At 46.0% G+C, this 20,511-nt stretch overlaps 1 protein-coding gene across 4 annotated transcripts in view; it reads right to left on the reverse strand.

Moving 5' to 3' along the window:
* Nucleotides 1–5,452: 5,452 nt before the first annotated feature.
* LOC113887136 (choline-phosphate cytidylyltransferase B) overlaps nucleotides 5,453–20,511 on the reverse strand; it is a 147,098-nt gene continuing 132,039 nt past the window's right edge. For all 4 annotated transcript variants that reach the window (XM_027534034.1, XM_027534036.1, XM_027534037.1 and 1 more), the window contains one exon: nucleotides 5,453–9,224. In XM_027534034.1, coding sequence (XP_027389835.1) covers nucleotides 9,012–9,224 — 213 coding nt within the window. In that variant the 3' untranslated portion in view covers nucleotides 5,453–9,011. The remainder of the gene's footprint in view (nucleotides 9,225–20,511) is intronic.

A 20,511-nucleotide genomic window follows, 5' to 3' on the forward strand; every position in this document is an offset into this window, starting at 1 on the left:
CCCTCTTTCAGGTATGGATTCATTCTTTTAAAATAGAAGGTTACATATCAAGTATCTTAGCTCTGTCTATTCCTTCCATCAGAACTCTGCTTCTGTGAAGAGAGTACAGTAACCTTCCAAATTAATGCCTTTCGCTGCCTCGCAAGAAAGACTATGAAGGTGAGGAGAATAAAAATTGCTCACAGGAAACAAGTCAACCCTACTTTGAACATTTCTTAAATTTCCCACATCTGGTCAACTGCAGCTGACATTCAACCAATATGGTGTTTTTGTTCTAGAATATAAGTTATGGCACCTCCATCCATAGTTCTTCAGGCACTCTGTTAAGTGCTGTGAAAGTGCTGCACTCAATAGGCCAGCAAATTTGGAAACCTCAGCAGTGGCCACAGGCCTGGAAAAGGTCAGTTTTCATTCCAATCCCAAAGAAAGGCAATGCCAAAGAATGTTCAAACTACCACACAGTTGCACTCATCTCACACACTGGCAAAGTAATGCTCAAAATTCTCCAAGCCAGGCTTCAACAGTACATGAACTGTGAACTTCCAGATGTTCAAGCTGGATTTAGAAAAGGCAGAGGAACCAGAGATCAAATTGCCAGCATCTGTTGGATCATTGAAAAAGCAAGAGAATTCCAGAAAAACATCTACTTCTGCTATATTGATTATGCCAAAGCCTTTGACTATGTAGATAAAAACAAACTGGAAAATTCTTCAGGAGATGGGAATACCAGACCAGCTTACCTGTCTCCTAAGAAATCTGTATGCAGGTCAAGAAGCAACAGTTAGAACTGGACATGAAACAACAGACTGCTTCCAAATTGGGAAAGGAGTATGTCAAGGCTGTATATTGTCACCCTGCTTATTTAACTTATATGCAGAGTATATCATGTGAAATGCTGGGCTGGATGAAGCACAAGCTGGAATCAAGATTGCCGGGACAAATATCAATAACCTCAGATACGCAGATGACACCACCCTTATGGCAGAAAGTGAAGAGGAGCTAAAGAACCTCTTGGTGAAAGTGAAGAGAGTGAAAAAGCTGGCTTAAAACTCAACATTCAGAAAACGCAGATCATGGCATCCGGTCCCATCACTTCGTAGCAAATAGATGGGGAAACAATGGAAGCAGTGACAGACTTTATTTTCTTGGGCTCCAAAATCACTGCAGACAGTGACTGCAGCCATGAAATTAAAAGGCACTTGCTCCTTGGAAGAAAAGCTATGACCAACCTAGACAGCATATTAAAAAAGCAGAGATATTACTTTGCTAACAAAGGTCCATCTAGTCAAAGCTATGGTTTTTCCAGTAGTCCTGTGTGGATGTGAGAGTTGGACCATAAAGAAAGCTGAGCGCCAAAGAATTGATGCTTTTGAATTGTGGTGTTGGATAAGACTCTTAAGAATCCCTTGGACTACAAGGAGATCAAACCAGTCAATCCTAAAGGAAATCAGTCCTGAATATTCATTGGAAGGACTGATGTTGAAGCTGAAACTCCAATACTTTGGCCACCTGATGCAAAGAACTGACTCCTTGGAAAAGACCCTGATGCTGGGAAAGATTGAAGGCAGAAGGAGAAGGTGATGACAGAGGATGAGGTGGTTGGATGGCATCACCAACTCGATGGACATGAGTTTGAGCAAGCTCCGGGAGTTGGTGATAGACAGGGAGGCCTGGTGTGCTGTAGTCTCTGGGGTCTCAAAGAGTCGGACACAACTGAGCGACTGAACTGAAAGGATAAGTTATGGCAGTAAAGGGCCTAACATAAAGATCCATTAGCACCTGCTGATGTTTATGCTCTTAATGATATATTCAGATTTTATTGGTTCTTTATTTTCAAGTTTTTACTTGAGTTCTTTTTTTATATTATTTATTTTAATTGGAGGCTAATTACTTTTAAGCATGAGTTTTGTTATGCCGTTTGCCCACATGCCACAACTAAAGATCCCGTGTGCTGCAACTAAGACCCAGTGCAGCCAAATCAGTATTTATAAATAAAGATGTAGAATCAAACAAGAACAACAAAAACTTTCTTCGTTCATGGGCCATACAAAAACGGGCACAAGAGGGAACTTTGCTGGAGGAAAGTGGAATGATTCCCATATCCCCAGATAATTAAATAAGGCCACATTATGTTGGAGGGATTTTAGATAAGACATCCACAATGGCAGGTTATAGTGAAGGATGGCAGAGAACAGAATGAACCAGTGAATGGGAGTGGCTGTGGAGAATGTCTTGTAGAAAACATTCTCTCCCTGCTGTGAGACCCACCATAATTGAAGATGGGGAAATGAGGAGGGCACACAGGCATGGATCTTTAGGGGTACTGAGGAAATAACCCTTTTTTTTTTTTTCCCCAACCACAGGATCTTGTCCTCCCCCCAGCCCACCGCCCCCCCCCCCCCCCCGCCAGAGGTGTCAGGAGTGGGGCTTTGTAAGGTGCAAGGCTACTATTGGCTAGGGGAGCTCCTTGATGAGCGAACAAAGTTGAAGGGTGTGGCTCCCCTTTGCCTGCGGGAGGGTGTATATAGAGAGAGGTCAGGAGCCCTGGGATGCACTGTGAGAGGCGTAACTATGGCTGATGAGATCTGTATACCTGAGGAGGTTAACATAAATGGAGAAAACACAAACAGAACAGCTAGCTCCAGGAATCAAAAAGAAGAGGGAACAACGGACTTCTCGTCAGTTGAAGACCAGAGACTGTTCCAAGGTCAGATGACCCTGCCCATGTTCCTCTTCTCCCCACAGATCTCCCCAAGACTCCTATCCTACCCTTGCCAGGCACAAATGCCTGCCTCAAGTCCCATCTCTACCCATGAGGCCCCCTTTCTTGTAACATTCCCATCTTCCTCTCCCAAACCCAAGTCCTGCTGACTCAGCCTGATGCCTTTTCAGGTGCAGGAAAACAGAGTAAAAAGGACCCCTCAAAAGAAGTCAAGAAAAAAATCTCAATCATCCCCCTCTTATCCAAGAATATCTAACAGAAGCATAAGGCCTATGACATTCATCTGTTACCACAAACTGAAAAATCATATAAGCACACGCTGAGCAGGAATAAGAAGCAATGGAAAATGCAACCATTCAAAGTAACTTCCTGTGCAGACAGTAAATGCAGAGCCTGGGCCAGAGCACTAGAACGAGCTGTGTCTTTGGAAGCAGCAATGAAGAAATGGTCAAAGATGAAGGAACACATCTGAGACCGTCATGGTATATGGATGTTGAATACAATAAAATCAGCTAGTTGGAAAAAGATGTGTGTATCTGTGGGTGGGAGGGAAGAAAGGAAGGGAAGAGGCAGGTGTGTGAGGAGGGTGGGAGGTGAGGTCCTGGAGGGCTGGGGGCCAGACTGGGAGGATAGCCAGACACTGGAGGATAAGGACTGGCTGAGGACTAAGAACTGAAGATCAGCTTCCTCAGCACTTTGTCCAAAGGACAAAAAGAGAAAGATCTTTGGTGGTTCCATGTGTGTGGGGCGGAGAGGGACAGCAATGTCAGAGTCGAGTTACTCTAAATCCAGCCTGCCAAGGACATAGTTGTTCTATGTGGGAAAAGCCAGGTACTGTGTGAAGGATAGGTATTCTGTCTTTAAATGAGTTCCCTTGCTGCCTGCAGGCTCGGTTCTATTTCTTCTAGAGTCTAGGCTAATGTTTGAACTGTTGTTGTTTCAAAGAGCTAGACCATGCCAGTGGAGTTAATTGTTGTTTAGTCACTCAGTAGTGTCTGACTCTTTTGTGACCCTATGGACTGTAGCCCACCAGGCTTCTCTGTCCATGGGATTCTCCAGGTAAGAATCCTGGAGTGGGGTGCCATTTCCATCTCCAGGGGATCTTCCTGACCCAGGGATTGAACCCGCATCTCCTGCATTGGTAGGTGGATTCTTTACCACTGAACCATCAGGGAAGCCCACTGAAGGTAATAGAAGCTCTGGGATTTCACTAGTGGAGGGCACCACCACAATGCTGAGAGCAAGTCTGCCTTAATTTGCTGGCCTTTCGAATCCTGATTTAGTACTACTCCCATCTCTCTGCTGCTGCTAATTCACTTCAGTCGTGTCCAACTCTGTGCGACCCATAGACGGCAACCCACCAGGCTCCCCCATCCCTGGGATTCTCCAGGCAAGAACACTGGAGTGGGTTGCCATTTCCTTCTCCAATGCATGGAAGTGAAAAGTGAAAGTGAAGTCGGTCAGTCGTGTCCGACTCTTCGAGACCCCATGGATTGCAGCCTACCAGGCTCTTCCGTCCATGGGATTTTCCAGGCGAGAGTACTGGAGTGGGGTGCCATTGCCTTCTCCGATCTCTGCTAGCAGCCCATGAAAGCAGCTTTGCCCCAAAGATGGAGAAGAGGCCAAAATGGCCACACTCCAGTGTTCAGGCCCAGGTGAAAAGCTGTAGGTGGCAAGGTAAGGATGGCGGGTAGAACCCAAGAACCTACAGAGGCTGCAGTGTGAAAGTGGCCCCCTGTGCGGCTGGGTGTGGAGGCCCCAGCCCAGCTCCCCAGTCTCCTAGCGAGGAGTGAGCCCTTTGTCATGGTGCTTCAGTGACAGCATCATAGTTGGAGAAGTTTGGGGACCATGGAGCCTGGCTCCTGAATTCAGAGACTTCTATGGGCAAAGGAGACCTCAGAAACCATTTCCTCTAATCCCCTCATTTTACAAAAGCAGACACTGAGGTCAGAAAAGTGAAGGGCTTTGACAGAGGTCAGAAAGCAAGTTGGCAGCGGAGCCTACAACTCAGGGTCCTGGCTGGGTCCCAGGCATGACCTCCCCTCCAGGTAAGTGATCCTAGCCAGCTATTTTCTTATTGAATTATCATTGGTTTACAATATTGTGCTAATCTCAGCTGTACAAAAAGTGACACAGTTACACACATACATTTTTTTATATTCTTTTCCATTAAGGTTTATCCCAGGAGATTGGATATAGTTCCCTGTGCTGTAAAGTAGGACCTTGTTTATCCATATACTAACCCCCAAATCCCAATCCATCCCTCCCATACCCCCCATCTTTGGCAACCACAAGCCTGTTCTCTATGTCCATGAGTCTGTCTGTTTCGTGGATAGGTTTACTTGTGCCATATTTTAGATTCCTTATACAAGTGATAGCACATGCTATTTGTCTTTCTTATTTACTTCGTATGACAGTCTAGTTGCATCCATGTTGCTGCAAATGGCATTATTTTGTTCTTTTTACAGCTGAGTACTATTCCACTGTGTATATATGCCACATCTTCTTTATCTGCTCATCTGTTAATGGACCTTTAGGTTGTTCCCTTGTCAGGCATGAACTGGCTGGCAGCTCCAGGCTTGGCCCGTGCTGCCTGACAACAGACCCATCATTCAGGGCTGGGCCCAGCTGGGCGGAGGCAGGACCGTGGCTACGCCTCTGCTTTTCCACGTTGCACCAGAGCTCGTAAGTAGGAACACACAGCAGCACGCTTTTAAGAAACACAATAGGTGAAAAGTGCAATTCTGCATCCCTTTATTTATAAACAAGTTGAGAATGCCATGTCCTGTTGGGAAGCAAGAGTGGGTTTGGAGCGCGGAGAGGGAGGTGCAGGGGTGCCAGGGGGCAGGGGCTGATTCCGGAAGTTCGCATGATTCAGCACCAGAGCAAACGCTTGGGCGTAAGGTCGTGCTTTAACCCAGAAGAGTTGTCGTCGTCTTGTCTTATATGTATAGCACAGTCTGAAGTATGTATGCTTTTCTTATGGCTTTGTCCCGGGACACATCGCAGTGACACACAGAAAAAAAACTCAAGTCTAGAGAGAAGTAGAAGTTGCAGAATGCCTCATGAGCTCTTTTGTTAAAAGAAGAAAAATCTGATGGCCAAGACTAGTGCTGACCGGATGCCTGGGGAACAGGGACATCTCTGTTCCCTTCGGGCTCATCAGATTCAGCTGAGTCTATATCGCCATCTTGCATCTCTCTCCCCGGGGCGTGCCTGGCTGATAAGTCCCAAGATGGAGAGGAGGAATCCACGCTCTTCCCGTCCCTTCCGTCAAGGATGGTCAGTAACTCCAACCTCAGGCCGTCCTGCAGCTGTGTGTCTTTCCCACAGAGCAGGTCAGAAGGCAGACTTGGGTCTCAGGATCACTCGTCTTAAGGTTGGTTTCCTTTGCCTTTGCCAAGTCCTGGCCCATGGGAGCTGGCTTGCCAGAAACGGGCCATTCAGTGTGACTCTGACATTACAATTGCCCTGGGTTTTTAGCTGGTGAACATTGGATTTTGGGGTCCCCAGGAGGAAGATGAGACAGCTGATGGAGAAGGGCTGAAATGGGAAAGCTGGGCAGGGGGAACCCACAACCTGCATGGGTACCCACTAACCTTGGCTGTCAGTGAAAGGAGGCCTGCCTTCTTCACCTGTTAGGGAGTGAGCAACCCCTGTAAGGGAGTGGATAGGCACTGCGCTCCCACGCTTGCCCTTCTTCACGTATCCTGCCTTCTTCCACAACCTAAATTGCTGTCCTTCAGCCCTCAGTCTGAAGCTTCCTTCCCTGTCTAGGGCAAAAGAACATTTCCTTGCTTTCTGGCATTTCTGCTTACCTCTCCGAGCTTGAGTAACACTTGGTACCACTCCCATTCCAGCCTTAACTCCCTCAGGGCCATGACTGTGGACAGCCAGCCACCGCATCTCCTCCCAAGCAGGGGAGGAGAGGCAGGGAGAAGCTGGTGGCCAGGATGCATCAAAGACTGGGTTGCAGACTCCTCCATTCCTTCTCATTAATCTTGCAGCCTTGGGAGGGGAGGTATTGTTAACGGTCAGAAGAGGGGCCTGGGGTGAGACTTAGAACCTGCTTGTGGGTTGTGATGGCCTGTCCCTGGCACTGAATGTTGAGTCGTAGTGGCGGCACATGTCAGTGTGGTGTGTAAGGCCTGCAAAGTTAGAGGCCGCCTGGTATGTCAATGCCAAGCTGTTTGCTCCGGAGCAGGAATCAGGTAAACATGGGTTTATCTGCTCTGGGCTGGAGCCTAGAACCAGAAAAGGCATTCCCAAGAGAGTTTTCTCCTGCAGAGGGAGGCCCTCACATGAGTCAAGCATGCAGATTTTCTTGAAGCTTCTCTCCTCCCTCCAGGTACCTCGTTCTCCTTTTCTCTTCCCTCGTTCCCACTGCCTGGTGCAGCTGGCTGCTGCCTCCTGTCAGTGCTTGGAGATGGGGGCATACACGCCAGTGTGCCCGGGGGGCACAGTGGAAACACGGGGCAATGCTCTGGGCCTTGATGGCAGCAAGAAATTTCCTTCTCATGTGCCATCTTCCCACCAGCTCTCTGTCCCACATGAATGCTCGACAGAGCTCTGGAAAAACTGCCAGGAACAGGGGAGTGCCCAAGCCAGCTGAGCCTCATGGTTCTGCTTCCCAACAAAGCCTACTCTCTCCAGGTGGGCAGGGAGGTAGTTCAACCCCAATGCGAGGGGAAAGACATGCCACCTTCCTTCCTTGGTTGCCCCATGTGTCTCCCAGAAGGCTGGTTCACAAGGCCTCTGAAAGGGAGTGTTTCTGTCCCGAGGGATGCTGGGCTCTGCCCATGTCACTGTTCTGGGCCCCTGGCTCCAAAGGCACAGCCAGACAATGCCACTTCTACCCAGGCGTGTGCTCCCACCCCTCGCCTCTACCTGCTCGCGTCTACCCGTGCTTAGCAGATAGCAACATCAGACACCTCAGTGGGAAAGCTTAGCGTCTTCAACCCACTTGAAGCCTAAGGCGGGAAGTAATTACAGGACTGCCTGGCCCGTTCAGAGGCTGAGGCTCCCACCGTGCTCAGTGAAACTCTCAGAGCCTGCCTCCACCTGCAATGATGATGGGAGGCCATGAGCACCACCCGCCGATTTCTTGGCTGGGATGACATTTCTGCAGGAATGCAGGATAAGCTTTTGACAAGGTGCCCAAGTCCCAAGGAAACCAGGTAGTTCTGAAGACTGAGGATTTCAGTGGGGTATTAGGGTGGGAGCTGGAGAGGGGGACAGTATAAAATGCCGCCACCACTGACTTGTTGCATATGGTACACACCCTGGATGGCGTCTTGGGAGCATACATAGAACAGATATGTGCAGGTAGCACCCCCTATTGGTATACTTTGTGGCTTGGGACGTCAAACTGCTGCTTGAGGTCTGCAGAACTGTTCACTGGTCAGAAATGGGGAAAGCCATTCCATGACAGCATCCTTGAAGGAGAAGCTTCAGGAAACAGCAACCATCTGCTAAACTCGGAGCCAAAGCAGAGCGGCTCCTTGTGTGTATATGTCTATAGGATGTTCTCTTGCATTTCCCACAGACTAAGGTAATTTCTAGAAAACAAGGAAGTCAAACCAATGATGAAAGAGTACAGCCAGGAGAAGACACTAGGCCTTAGGGGGCATTCTCCTGGAAAGAACTGTCCTTGGCATGAGAAGTTGCGGTTCACACTAGGTGACCTGGGATATATCTGGCCTAAAGCAAGGCTTGGTCTAGACTGCAAAGGACTGATGCGTGGCAACCTCTGGTCTCTGGCTAAACTGAGAAGGCTGGCGTTTGTCTGTAGCTCGACTATTTCAGAAGCACTGTGCCACCTCTACTGGAAATAACTTTATTCTGGCAGCGCTTGGGCGGTGGGAGGCAACGTGCATGGCCCTTAGGAGCTGAAAGAAGCAGACTTCGGGTACAGCCACTTCCGTGGGTGGTGTACCTGGTGGGGGTGGGAGTAAGGGCCAAAGCAGAAGACACCCCACTCAGTGCGAGTCTCCCAGGGGTGCTCTGCCTCTTTCTTTAGCAAGGTTAAAATAGGGTGCTTCTAGATGATGCTAAGAAGGTCTGTATAGGTTGCCCGCCTGGAAACCTCCATGCAGAGCCTGGGTTTGGGGCAGAGTGGAGACTGAGTGGGGAGCTGGTCCTGAGGGGAGCTATGTCGTGGGCTGAGCTGCAGCGCCAGCGACTGTTGCCCTCCCCCCCCAGGGTGTCCCCCGTGCCCCCGCCCTGCCCGCCCACCCCATGTGGTGGGGGCTCTCGTGTGGCGGGGGCTCTGGTTGTCAGCCAGCCGCCTTTACTTCTCATCCTCATCCCCCTCACTCATGCTGCTCATGGAGGCTGAGGCGGCTTTAGGTGAGAAGGGGGGCGAGGGTTTGTGCGGGAGCCACAAGAAGGTGGGCGACGGGGAGCGGGAAGGAGACCGGCTCCTTGTGGGGCTGCTCACAGGGCTCTGCTTTGGGGACAAGGCGTGCAGCATCCGGTTGCTCCTCTCCTGGAACATCTGCTTCTAGAGAGAGAAGGGAGAGAAGGCATGTGTTAAAGGAGCCATGTGCGGGGCAGGGAAACAAACAAGGCAGGAAGGGCGGAGCACACACAGACACAGGCTAGTGTGACAGCCAGTGTCCCCCAGACTGTCTCGGGGCCAGGGTGGGGGCGGGCGGTGCTGAGTGAGGTTCCGGGGCAGGAGGATGCTGCCACATCCGATTATTATCATGGCTGGTTCTTGGAAGTCACCCCATCTCACCGCCTGTTCCCCCTCTCCCAATCTGACTGCTGTCTGTGATGTGCCCGGTGGAAGGGCCAAGGGAAACACAGCAAAAACCCCTCTCCTCATGGGGAGGAGAGAGGAATCGCACAGTAAACAAAATATGAGTATGTCAGACGAAACTATGGTCTGGGAGAAAAAGCAAGAGAGGTTAGCAGATTGGGGTGGGGCCTGGGGAGGTGGATGGGCGGCAACTGTGAGTCGAGCAGAGGCCTGAAAGAGGTGATGGGGAGGGGACCAGGGGGATGGAAATCAGGGAGAAGCACATTCCAGACAGAACCCTTAGAAGGGAGCACACGGTACATGTCGCGGGACAAGCCAGGGGGGTGAATGGGGGCATGCATGCGGCTAGGAGGAGGTCTCTACAGAGTAACAGAGGGCTGTGGCCTGTGGGTCTTGGTGGCCCGCTGTAAACTTAGCCTTTGAGAGTAGAGAAAGCTCTGGAGAGTTCCTTTAGCTCTGGAGTTCTGAGCAAAAGAAAAACATGGACTTATGGTTTAAAGGAGACCCCTGTGGCTGCTGTGCTGGGAACAGATGATAGTGAAGCGAAGGCAGGAGCAGGGGACAGTGAAGAGCCCTCAGTAAGAACCCAAGAGGATGATGGCGCCCTGGACTGAGATGACGGCTGTGAGCATGGTGAGAAATGGCTAGAATTATGGTATGTTTTTTTTCCTGTTGTTTTATTAAGGTTTACTTAACAATTTTCAGTTACTTAATAATGTACAGTTCTGAGAGTTTTGATAAACACCTTCAGTTTTGTGACTACCACTACCCTCGAGTTACTGAGATCATTTGTAGTTACCCCCCCACTTCCCAGCCTTGGGCCGCAGAAGTGTTTTCTGTCCCTAGAGTTTTGCCTTTTGCAGAATGTCATCTAAATGAAATCAAGCAGTATTTGGTGGTGGTGGTTTAGTCGCTCGTTCATGTCTGATTCTTTGCAATCCCATGGACTGTAGCCTGCCAAACTCCTCTGTCCATGGGATTTCCCAGCAAGAAAACTGGAGTGGGTTGCCATTCCCTTCTCCAGGGAATCTTCCCGACCCAGGGATTGAACCCAGTCTCCTGCATTAGCAGGTGGTCTTCTGCATTTCAGGCAGATTCTTTACCGACTGAGCCACCAGGGAAGCCGGGTATATGGTCTGGCTCCATTTTGAAAGTGGAGCCAACAGGACTCGTGACAGATGGGATGAGGGGTGTGAGAGGAAGCAGAATCAAGTGACTAGTTTCTGGCCCGTGAAACAAGAAAGCTGATGCCACTGGCTGGTGTAGGAAACCATGGGGCTGGAGGAGGCTGGGGAGTTAAGATGGCTTTCCCAGTGTAGGAAACCATGGGGCTGGAGGAGGCTGGGCAGTTAAGATGGCTTTCCCAGTTTGGGACCTCTGGTGACTGCCGCCTAGTGTCTTCAGAGCCAAGCTCTTCGGCAACACTGTCCACTAGCCTCTGGGGAACCTAGTCCTGGCACCGAGCCCCTGCCCATCTGCCCTCCTGCCTCAGCCCTCGAGCACTCTGTTCCCCATGCCTGAGCGTCCTCCCCAGGCTGCCTGGGCTCTGTGCTCTAGTTTGTCATCACCGCTCCTTGTAGAGCCTCAGCCCCCCACTGCTTGCTCCAAGCCTCTGCTCTAAACTGGCCCTGACAGCCAATTCTCCTGTTAGCCCTCTTAGACTTTGCTTATTATCGTTTGAGCTTTTAATTTTACACACTACTACTGAGACCCTGGGAACTTGGTGCTGTTACAAGAAGGGGAAGAAAAGGGTAATTTGGTGGTCATATCCAAACTGGGGCTTCAGTGACATGGGGAAGAAGGGGTGGAAAGGGGCATTGAGCCTGTGGGACTGGCTTTCCAAGCAGAGGGTGCTAAGAAGGCAGTGCTAAGCAGGCAGTGCTAAGCATAACTGCTTGGCTCGACTGGACCTCCCAGTGCCTATAGGGTACAGTAGTTGAAGCTAGAGCACCAGGAGGAGGATGGATTTCTCCGGAAGAGCCCCTGGAAGATTGTAATCAATAGAGGGGTATGGTAAGATTCATGATGTAGAAATACCTTTGGGTGTGGGAGCATAAAAGCAAAGAAAGAAACCATTAAAAAAAAGATTAGTGTTTGGCTATATAAAAATTGAAAACTTCTATATATCTATTTCTGCTTTATTGACTATGCCAAAGCCTTTGACTCTGTGGATCAAAACAAACTGTGGAAAATTCTGAAAGAGATGGGAATAACAGACCACCTGACCTGCCTCCTGAGAAATCTGTATGCAGGTCAGGAAGCAACAGCTAGAACTGGACATCGAACAACAGACTGGTTCCAAATAGGAAAAGGAGTACGTCAAGTTATTATTATCACCCTGCTTATTTAACTTATATGCAGAATACATCATGAGCAATGCTGGGCTGGAGGAAGCACAAGCTGGAATCAAGATTGCCAGGGGAAATATCAATAACCTCAGATATGCAGACGACACCACCCTTATGGCAGAAAGTGAAGAACTAAAGAGCCTCTTGATGAAAGTGAAAGAGGAGAGTGAAAGGTTGGCTTTAAAGCTCAACATTCAGAAAACGAAGATCATGGCATCCAGTCCCATCACTTCATGGCAAATAGATGAGGAAAAAGTGGAAACAGTGGCTGACTTTATTTTTCTGGGCTCCAAAATCACTGCAAATGGTGATTGCAGCCATGAAATTAAAAGATGCTTACTCCTTGGAAGGAAAGTTATGACCAACCTAGACAGCATATTAAAAAGCAGAGACATTACTTTGTCAACAAAGGTCCGTCTCATCAAGGCTATGGTTTTTTCCAGTGGTCATGTATGGATGTAAGAGTTAGACTGTAAAGAAAGCTGAGCACCGAAGAATTGATGCTTTTGAACTGTGGTGTTGGAGAAGACTCTTGAGAGTCCCTCGGACAGCAAGGAGATCCAACCAGTCCATCCTAAAGGAAATCAGTCCTGAATATTCATTGGAAGGACTGATGTTGAAGCTGAAACTCCAATGCTGTGGCCACCTGATGTGAAGAACTGACTCATTGGAAAAGACCCTGATGCTGGGAAAGATTGAAGGTAGAAGGAAAAGGGGACGACAGAGGATGAGATGGTTGGATGACATTACTGACTCAATGGACATGAGTTTGGGTAAACTCCGGGAGTTGGTGATGGACATGGAGGCCTGGTGTACTGCAGTCCATGGGGTCTCAAAGAGTCGGACACGATTGAGTGACTGAACTGAACTGAACTGATACCTCAAAAAAAAAAAAAAAAAAAAAACCACTATCATTATGAAATAAGGTAAAAGGCTAAAAGGCAAATGAAGAAAAGGGAAAAATTTTTGCAATATTTAAATACAAACTAAGCAGCTTAGTATATAACAGAGTTTACAAATCCAAAAGAAAATAATGAGCATTTGGCACATATAGGTAATTCACAAAAGACTTATAAATGAACTATAAAAAATGTTTGGCATTACTAATAAACAAACGCAAAGTGACTGATGTGAGAAACCTTTTTTTCTATACTGGATTGCTAAAAACATTTTTCACCTTCCCAACCTTTTAAAACTTTTTCCAGTTTTGAAATATAATTGACATACAGCACTATATACATTTGAGGTGTACAACATAATAATTTCACTTAAATTGTGAAGTGATTGCTACAGTAAGCTTAGTTAACATCCATCATCTCATGGATACAAATTTTTTTCCCATGTGATGAACTCTTAGGATGTCCTCTCAAAACCTGCATATACAGCACACAGCACTGTTAACCATAGTGATCATTATACATTACATCCCCAGTACTTCCTTACCTCGTAATTGGAACTTTGTACCTTTTGACCCCTTTTCTGCAATTTCCCCTCCCCATACTCCCTACCTCTGGTAAACACAAATCAGTCAATGAGATCATACAGTATTCGTCATTCTCTGACTTATTTCACTTGGCATAATGCCCTCAGGGTCCATCCATGTTATCACAAATGGCAGGATTTCTTTTCTATAGATGAGTAATAATCCATTATACTACATACAGACACACACCACAACTTCATCCATCCATCCATCAATGGACACTGAGGCTGTTTCCATGTCTTGGCTATTGTAAATATTGCTGCTATGAACCTGAGTTTTCATTTCCTTCAGATAAAACAGCTGACTCTTGAACAATATGAGGGGTTAGGGGTGCTGAACCTCTGTGAAGTAAAAAAAAAAAAATCCACGTATAACATTATAGTTGGCCCTCTGTATTTGTGGTTCTACATTTGTGGATTCAACCAACTGTGGATCATGTAGTACTTTAGCATTTAATACTGAAAAAGAAATCCAAGTGTAAGTGGACCCCAACTGTATTCCCACAAGTGGAATTTCTGGATCATATTTTGAATTTTTTGAGAAACCTTCATAATGTTTCCATAGTGGCTGTACCAGTTGACAGTCCCACCAACAGTGCACAAGGGATCCCTTTTCTATACATACTTCAGAGCATTTGTTACCTTTTGTCTTTTTAATGCCAACCACTAGCATTACCTCGGAGAAGGCAATGGCACCCCACTCCAGTCCTCTTGCCTGGAGAATCCCATGGACGGAGGAGCCCGGTAGGCTGCAGTCCATGGGGTCACTGAGGGTCAGACGACTGAGTGACTTCACTTTCACTTTTCACTTTCATGCATTGGAGAAGGAAATGGCAACCCACTCCAGTGTTCTTGCCTGGAGAATCCCAGGGATGGTGGAGCCTGATGGGCTGCCGTCTATGGGGTCACACAGAGTCAGACACGACTGAAGCGACTTAGCAGCAGCAGCAGCATCACCGACTCAATGGACATGAGTTTGCAAACTCTGGGAGATGTTGAAGGACAAGGAAGCCTGGTGTGCTGCAGTCCAGGGGGTTGCAAAGAGTCGGACACAACTTAGGAACTGAACAACAACTCTAACAGGCATGAGGTAATATCTCATTGTGGTTTCAATTTGCATTTCCCTATTGATTTATTTAGTGATGTTGAACATGTTTTCATGTACTTGTTCACGGTTTGTATATCTTTTTTTGGAAAAATGTCTATTCGGGTCCTTTGCCCATTTTTAAACTGGATTACTTGGTTTTTTGCTACTCAGTTGTATGAGTTCTTTATATATTTTATATGTTAACACCTTATCGGATATATGGTTTGCAAACTTTTTTCCCTTTCTGTAGGCTGTCTTTTAAATTTGTAGACAGTTTCTTTGGCCATGCAGAAGCTTTTTAGTTTGATGTAGTCTCATTTATTTTGTTGCTTGTGCTTTAGGTGTCCAACCAAAAAATCATTGCTAAGACTCATGTCAAGGAGTTTTTCTCTGATATTTTCTACAGGGAATTTTATGGATTATGATCTTACATTAAAATCTTTATAATCTATTTCAAGTTAATTCTTGTGGAGCTGTAAGATAGAAGTCTACTTTCATTCTTTTACCTGTGACTATCCAATTTTCTAGCACTGTTTATTGAAGATAATTGTCTTTTCCCTATTGTATTTTTGGCTCCCTTGCATGGGTTTACTTCTGGGCTCTCAATTCTGTTTTATTGGCCTATGTGTCTGTTTCTATGCCGCTACCATACTATTTTGATTAATATAGCTTTACAGTACAGCTTGAAAGCAAGAAGTATGATGCCTTCCCAGTTTTTCTTTCTCAAGATTGCTTTGGCTGGGTGGTGTCTTTTGTGGTTTCATATACATTTTAGGACTTTTTTTTATATTTCTGTGAAAAAAATGCCATTGGAATCTTGATAGGAATTGCATTGAATCTATAGATGGCTTTGGGTAGTACAGACATGTTAACAGTTCTTTCAATCTATTAACGTGAGTTATCTTTCCATTTATTGGTGTCTTCTTGGATTTCTTTCATCAGTGTCTTGTTTTCAGTGCACAGATATTTTACCTCCTCCCCAAGTGAGGCTATAGGTTGGGCTCCACAGTTTGCTGGGTTTTCTGGTCAGGATTACTAGATGCTCAGGACTGGTAGTACACTCAGCAGTTGGTGGGGCTATGAATTAGCTTCTCTTTCTTGGCAGGGCAGCAGAATAGGCCCCAGGGCTTGTACAGTTTGTTTTTGGAGACCTGAGTAAGGCAAGACTGTGTACTAAATTCCCTGGCCAGACAGGGCCACCAATTTTGCTTTCTGCTCAAGTGCTGTTGGATGGGCTAGGCAGCTTCCTGTGTGCTTCAGTTCCGTGGTCAGGTGGGCTGCACACTGTATTCAGCAATGAGTGGGGCTGTGAATTAGCTTCCCTTCAAATGGCACCCCACTCCAGCACTCTTGCCTGGAAAATCCCATGGACGGAGGAGCCTGATAGGCTACAGTCCACGGGGTCGCAAAGAGTCGGACACGACTGAGCGACTTAACTTTCACTTTCCCAGGCATGGCGGGAGAATCAACCTGAAGGCTGGAGAGGCGCTTTGTTTTTGTGGCCCTTATTCAAGCTGATCTGCACCCTCAGTTCCCTGGCTCAGCAGTGCCTCTGGCTCTGCTGTGCAGTCCGTCAGCTGTCTTCTGGGCTCTGCTCAAGCATTGCTGGACCAGGCAGCTTCCCAGGTGTTCTGGCCAGGCTTTCTCGTTGGGTGGGGCTGGGAGCTTCACCCAGCAATGACTGGGGGCTATAACTCAGCTCCTCATCATGAGTGGGGACAGAGGCTTCAGGGCCCAAAGTTTTGGTTTGAGGACCCACATAGGACTGACTTGGGCCCCACTGAGTTCCCAGGTCAGGCCACACCAACGACTTGCCCCTGCAGATGAAGCATGGTGGCTGGCTGGGGCTACTGCTTGGGCTCTGCAAGTAGGAACCTGGTCTGCCAAGATCACAGCGCTGGCCTCTCCCCACATCTCTATCATGATGAGATTCTCAGTAATCAAGCCCTTTAGATTCTTCTGCAATCCTCCTGGGGTAAGACCAGAGTGGGTCTCGTGAGAAAGACCTCAGGCACAACAATTCCCCTTATTTTCCCTTTTTAAGTTCTAGCCCATAAACTTTTTAGGAGCTCAGATATCCTCCAGCAGACACAACAGAGATGCCTTGCTAATCACGGAGATTCTTTGCAGATTTAAAATTCCATAATGCTACAAATATACCAAGTATTCACCTTCCATTAAAGGCACCGATAATTCTGTCAAATGACATCCAAACCCCTCAAAATCAGACAGAAAAAAATGCTGTAGTACAACAGCATTAACTTAGATTAAGCCCATTTATGAGACAAAATCAAATGCCAAAAGGACAGGGTGGCCTATTATTAAGAGTGACATAAAAAAAAAAAAAAATCCTTGAAATTCGAGCAGGCACTTTAAAATATGTGTTTTTATTACTGTAATCTTTAGGTATATTTTTAGAGGCAGCCATTAGCCCTCCTGCTGTTAATGGATTGTCAGCATTTCCATTAGAAGCCCACTTTCAAAGAATCTACACCTTGTCACTATAGTTTGACTCTAGCTCCTAACTGAATATTCTGCCTAAGGGGATGAAATGATTTGAATCCTTAATGATAAACTGTGGAGTCACACTTCATACAAGGCAATATCCATGCAAAGCAAGTCTGGATCTTGATTTGCAAACTCTCTGATCTGTTGTTTCTGGTGCATTTTGAAGGGTGGTTCCCCTGCAAAGGAGCTGAATTGAATCTGGTCAGGAGACAGTTTGTAAGAAGCTTCCTGGGAAGAAAAGCACTTAGAACTATAACAAACAATGAAGACCATGGCATAGCATTTTCAAAGAGAAATGGTATTTATATTCAGTTTTTTGCTGTATTAAGAGGTTTTCATTTATAAAGTTTTCTCCCAAGAAAATAATCCCATTTCTAGTCCTGTCCACATGACGGTAATTTTCTGTTTCCTCTCCTACAATGTTTTCCCTTTTAAGAAGTTCTTAATATCTGGTGAGGCAGTAAATGACTTGACAAGTGCCTTTATAGGTTTCAGGGTTTCAGATATATTCTAGCAAATCCACCAAAAAGGAAATAAAAATATTCTAGCTACATATGGTTTGGACCTCTGGTAATCAAGATGGAACTCAAGAAGAGTTCGAATCCTGAGTTCCAATCAACAAACAACAACTCGCCCTGAAACAGTGCCTGGCACATCCCTGGTGCCAGGCACTGTTAAAACGGACTTTAAAGTATGTGACAATTTAATCCTCCCACCAACCCAAGGAAGTGGCTGAGAGGTAAGTGAATTTGCCCACAGCTCTCCGGCTATGAATTGAAGCCCTGCTCGTGACTAGCTCTCCGTAACTTTCATGCTTAGAAGCTTTTCCTGTTTACTTGTGTTTTACTTGAGTATTTGTTGGCAGACAAAGGTTTCAAACTGTCTAAAAGACGAGTGGGAAATTTAATTCAGATCCACAAACTGACTTTTATATTTCTCAAAATCAAACGTCTTAATACTTAGCAATGCATAAGAATGGCTATTATAAGAAACAGAAAACAACAAGCGCTGAAGAAGATGTGGAGAAATCAGAACCCTTGTACATTGTGGAGGGAATGTAAAATGGTGCAGACACTGTGGAAAACAGTATGGCAGTTCCTCAAAACAATTAAAAGAATCTTCATATGCTTCAGCAATTCTGCTCCTGGGTGTGCACGCAAAAGACTTGAAAGTAGAGACTGAAACAGATATTTGTATAGCTAATGTTCACAGCCATAAAGCAGAAACAATTTAAATCTCCATTGATGGATAAATGGATAAACAAAATGAGGTGTGTATAAATAAATGTATATGTCCGTATATATGTGTATGCACATACTTATGATGGATTTTTTTTTTTAGCTATTATGGGGTAAAGTATGGCTCTGATGGTGTTGAAAAGAAACATTTTGTCTGTTACAAAATATTATGGAAGGTTTTCCTGGCATGGAGGATTGGAAGGCTGACCAATGATGCGTTGCTTCAGCAAACATTTACTGACAGCACACTATGTATGGTTTGAGGATTAAGCTGTTTTGTTATGAGACTATGATACAGTTTGGGATGTATTTCACTCTCAAAATCATTGCAATTTGGGTTACTCTATGGTAGGAAAATTTTCTCAGTTGCCATCATAACATGGGGTTCAATTTAATCCAAATTATTGCTGTTTAGTATTTATGATGAAAAGGTTTGTTTTACGAAAGAAGTGAACTTAAATCTACTTTGTTGAGCTAAATATATTTTGAGAGAGCTAATATCGCCAACCATCAGCATCCCAATCTATAAATTCCAAGAAATTTGGGGATGTGAGATATTAATTTTAGGCCAAGTATTTTCCTTAGATCTTTCAAAGAATACAGAGTTGACTTGCCTTGGAAATCAGGGAAGTTGAAATTCTTTTTGCACTCTGATGGAGCTTCCAACGGAGAAGGCAATGGCACCCCACTCCAGTACTCTTGCCTGGAAAATCCCATGGACGGAGGAGCCTGGTAGGCTGCAGTTCATGGGGTCGCAAAGAGTCGGATACGACTGAGCGACTTCACTTTCACGCATTGGAGAAGGAAATGGCAACCCACTCCAGTGTTCTTGCCTGGAGAATCCCAGGGACGGAGGAGCCTGGTGGGCTGCAGTCCATGGGGTCGCAAAGAGTCGGATACGACTGAGCGACTTCACTTTCACGCATTGGAGAAGGAAATGGCAACCCACTCCAGTGTTCTTGCCTGGAGAAACCCAGGGACGGGGGAGCCTGATGGCTTGCCATCTGTGGGGTCGCACAGAGTGGGACACGGCTAAAGTGACTTAGCAGCAGCAGCAGCAGGAGCTTCCAAATGTTTATAACTTTGCTACTCTTATATTCCAAAAGGTACAGTAAAATGAGTTGAATGCTATCCTGTATTTCTAAAATCTTTCCACTACAAAGTTTTCCACAGTAGTGTGGTTTCATCTGTTACTTAAAAAATGTTAAGGATTTGATTGGGCTTCATTTCTTATACAGGCTATTAAATCAAATATGGTAGGGTGTATTGGTTATCTGCAGTGTGTACAGATGTTTCTAGTTCCTGATTTTGAAGCTGGCAGCTCCTAGTTATGATTTTAACTTTCATTTCTGATTCTGCAAAGTATGTTACATCACAGGAAAAGAAATGCAAATCAAAACCACAATGAGATATCATGCCAAAGTGGTAAGAATGGCCACCATCAAAAAATGTACAAAGAGTACTGTTGGTAAGAATGTACTTACCATGGAGGTTCCTGAAAAACTACAGATAAAGTGTTGTTAAGAAAATAAACTATTAGTTAATTTATTGGAGGGTACAACTGAATTGGAGATTGGAGGTGAAATAAAAAGTACTGGAAACCAACTTGCCTATATCTGGTCCCTTTACCTCTCCTTAGCTCTTAGAACAGTATAGGTCCTGATAAGGAAGTCTCCCTAGCTCTCCTTCAGTTCAGTTCAGTTGCTCAGTCATGTCCGACTCTCTGTGAATCCATGGACTACAGCATGCCAGGCTTCCCTGTCCATCACCAACTCATGTCCATTGAGTTGGTGATGCCATCCAGCCATCTCATCCTCTGTCATCTCCTCCTCCTCTTGTCTTCAATTTTTCCCAACATCAAGGTCTTTTCCAAGGAGTCAGTTCTTTGCATCAGGTGGCCAAAGTATTGGAGTTTCAGCTTCAGCATCAGTCCTTCCAATGAATATTCAGGGCTGATCTCCTTTAGGATGGACTGGTTTGATCTCCTTGTAGTCCAAGGGATTCTTAGGAGTCTTCTCCAACACCACAGTTCAAAAGCATCAATTCTTCAGCACTCAGCTTTCTTTATGGTCCAACTCTCACATCCACACATGACCACTGGAAAAACCATAGCTTCGACTAGACAGACTTTTGGCGGCAAAGTAATGTCTCTGCTTTTTAATATGCTGTCTAGGTTGGTCATAGCTTTTCTGCCAAGGAGCAAGTGTCTTTTAATTTCATGGCTGCAGTTACCATCTGCAGTGATTTTGGAGGCCAAGAAAATAAAGTCTGTCACTGTTTCCATTGTTTCCCCATCTATTTGCCATGAAGTGATGGGACTGGATGCCATGATCTTCGTTTTTTGAATGTTGAGTTTTAAGCCA

The sequence above is a fragment of the Bos indicus x Bos taurus genome, chromosome X, assembly GCF_003369695.1.
Source record: "Bos indicus x Bos taurus breed Angus x Brahman F1 hybrid chromosome X, Bos_hybrid_MaternalHap_v2.0, whole genome shotgun sequence".
Taxonomy (NCBI): Eukaryota; Metazoa; Chordata; class Mammalia; order Artiodactyla; family Bovidae; genus Bos; species Bos indicus x Bos taurus.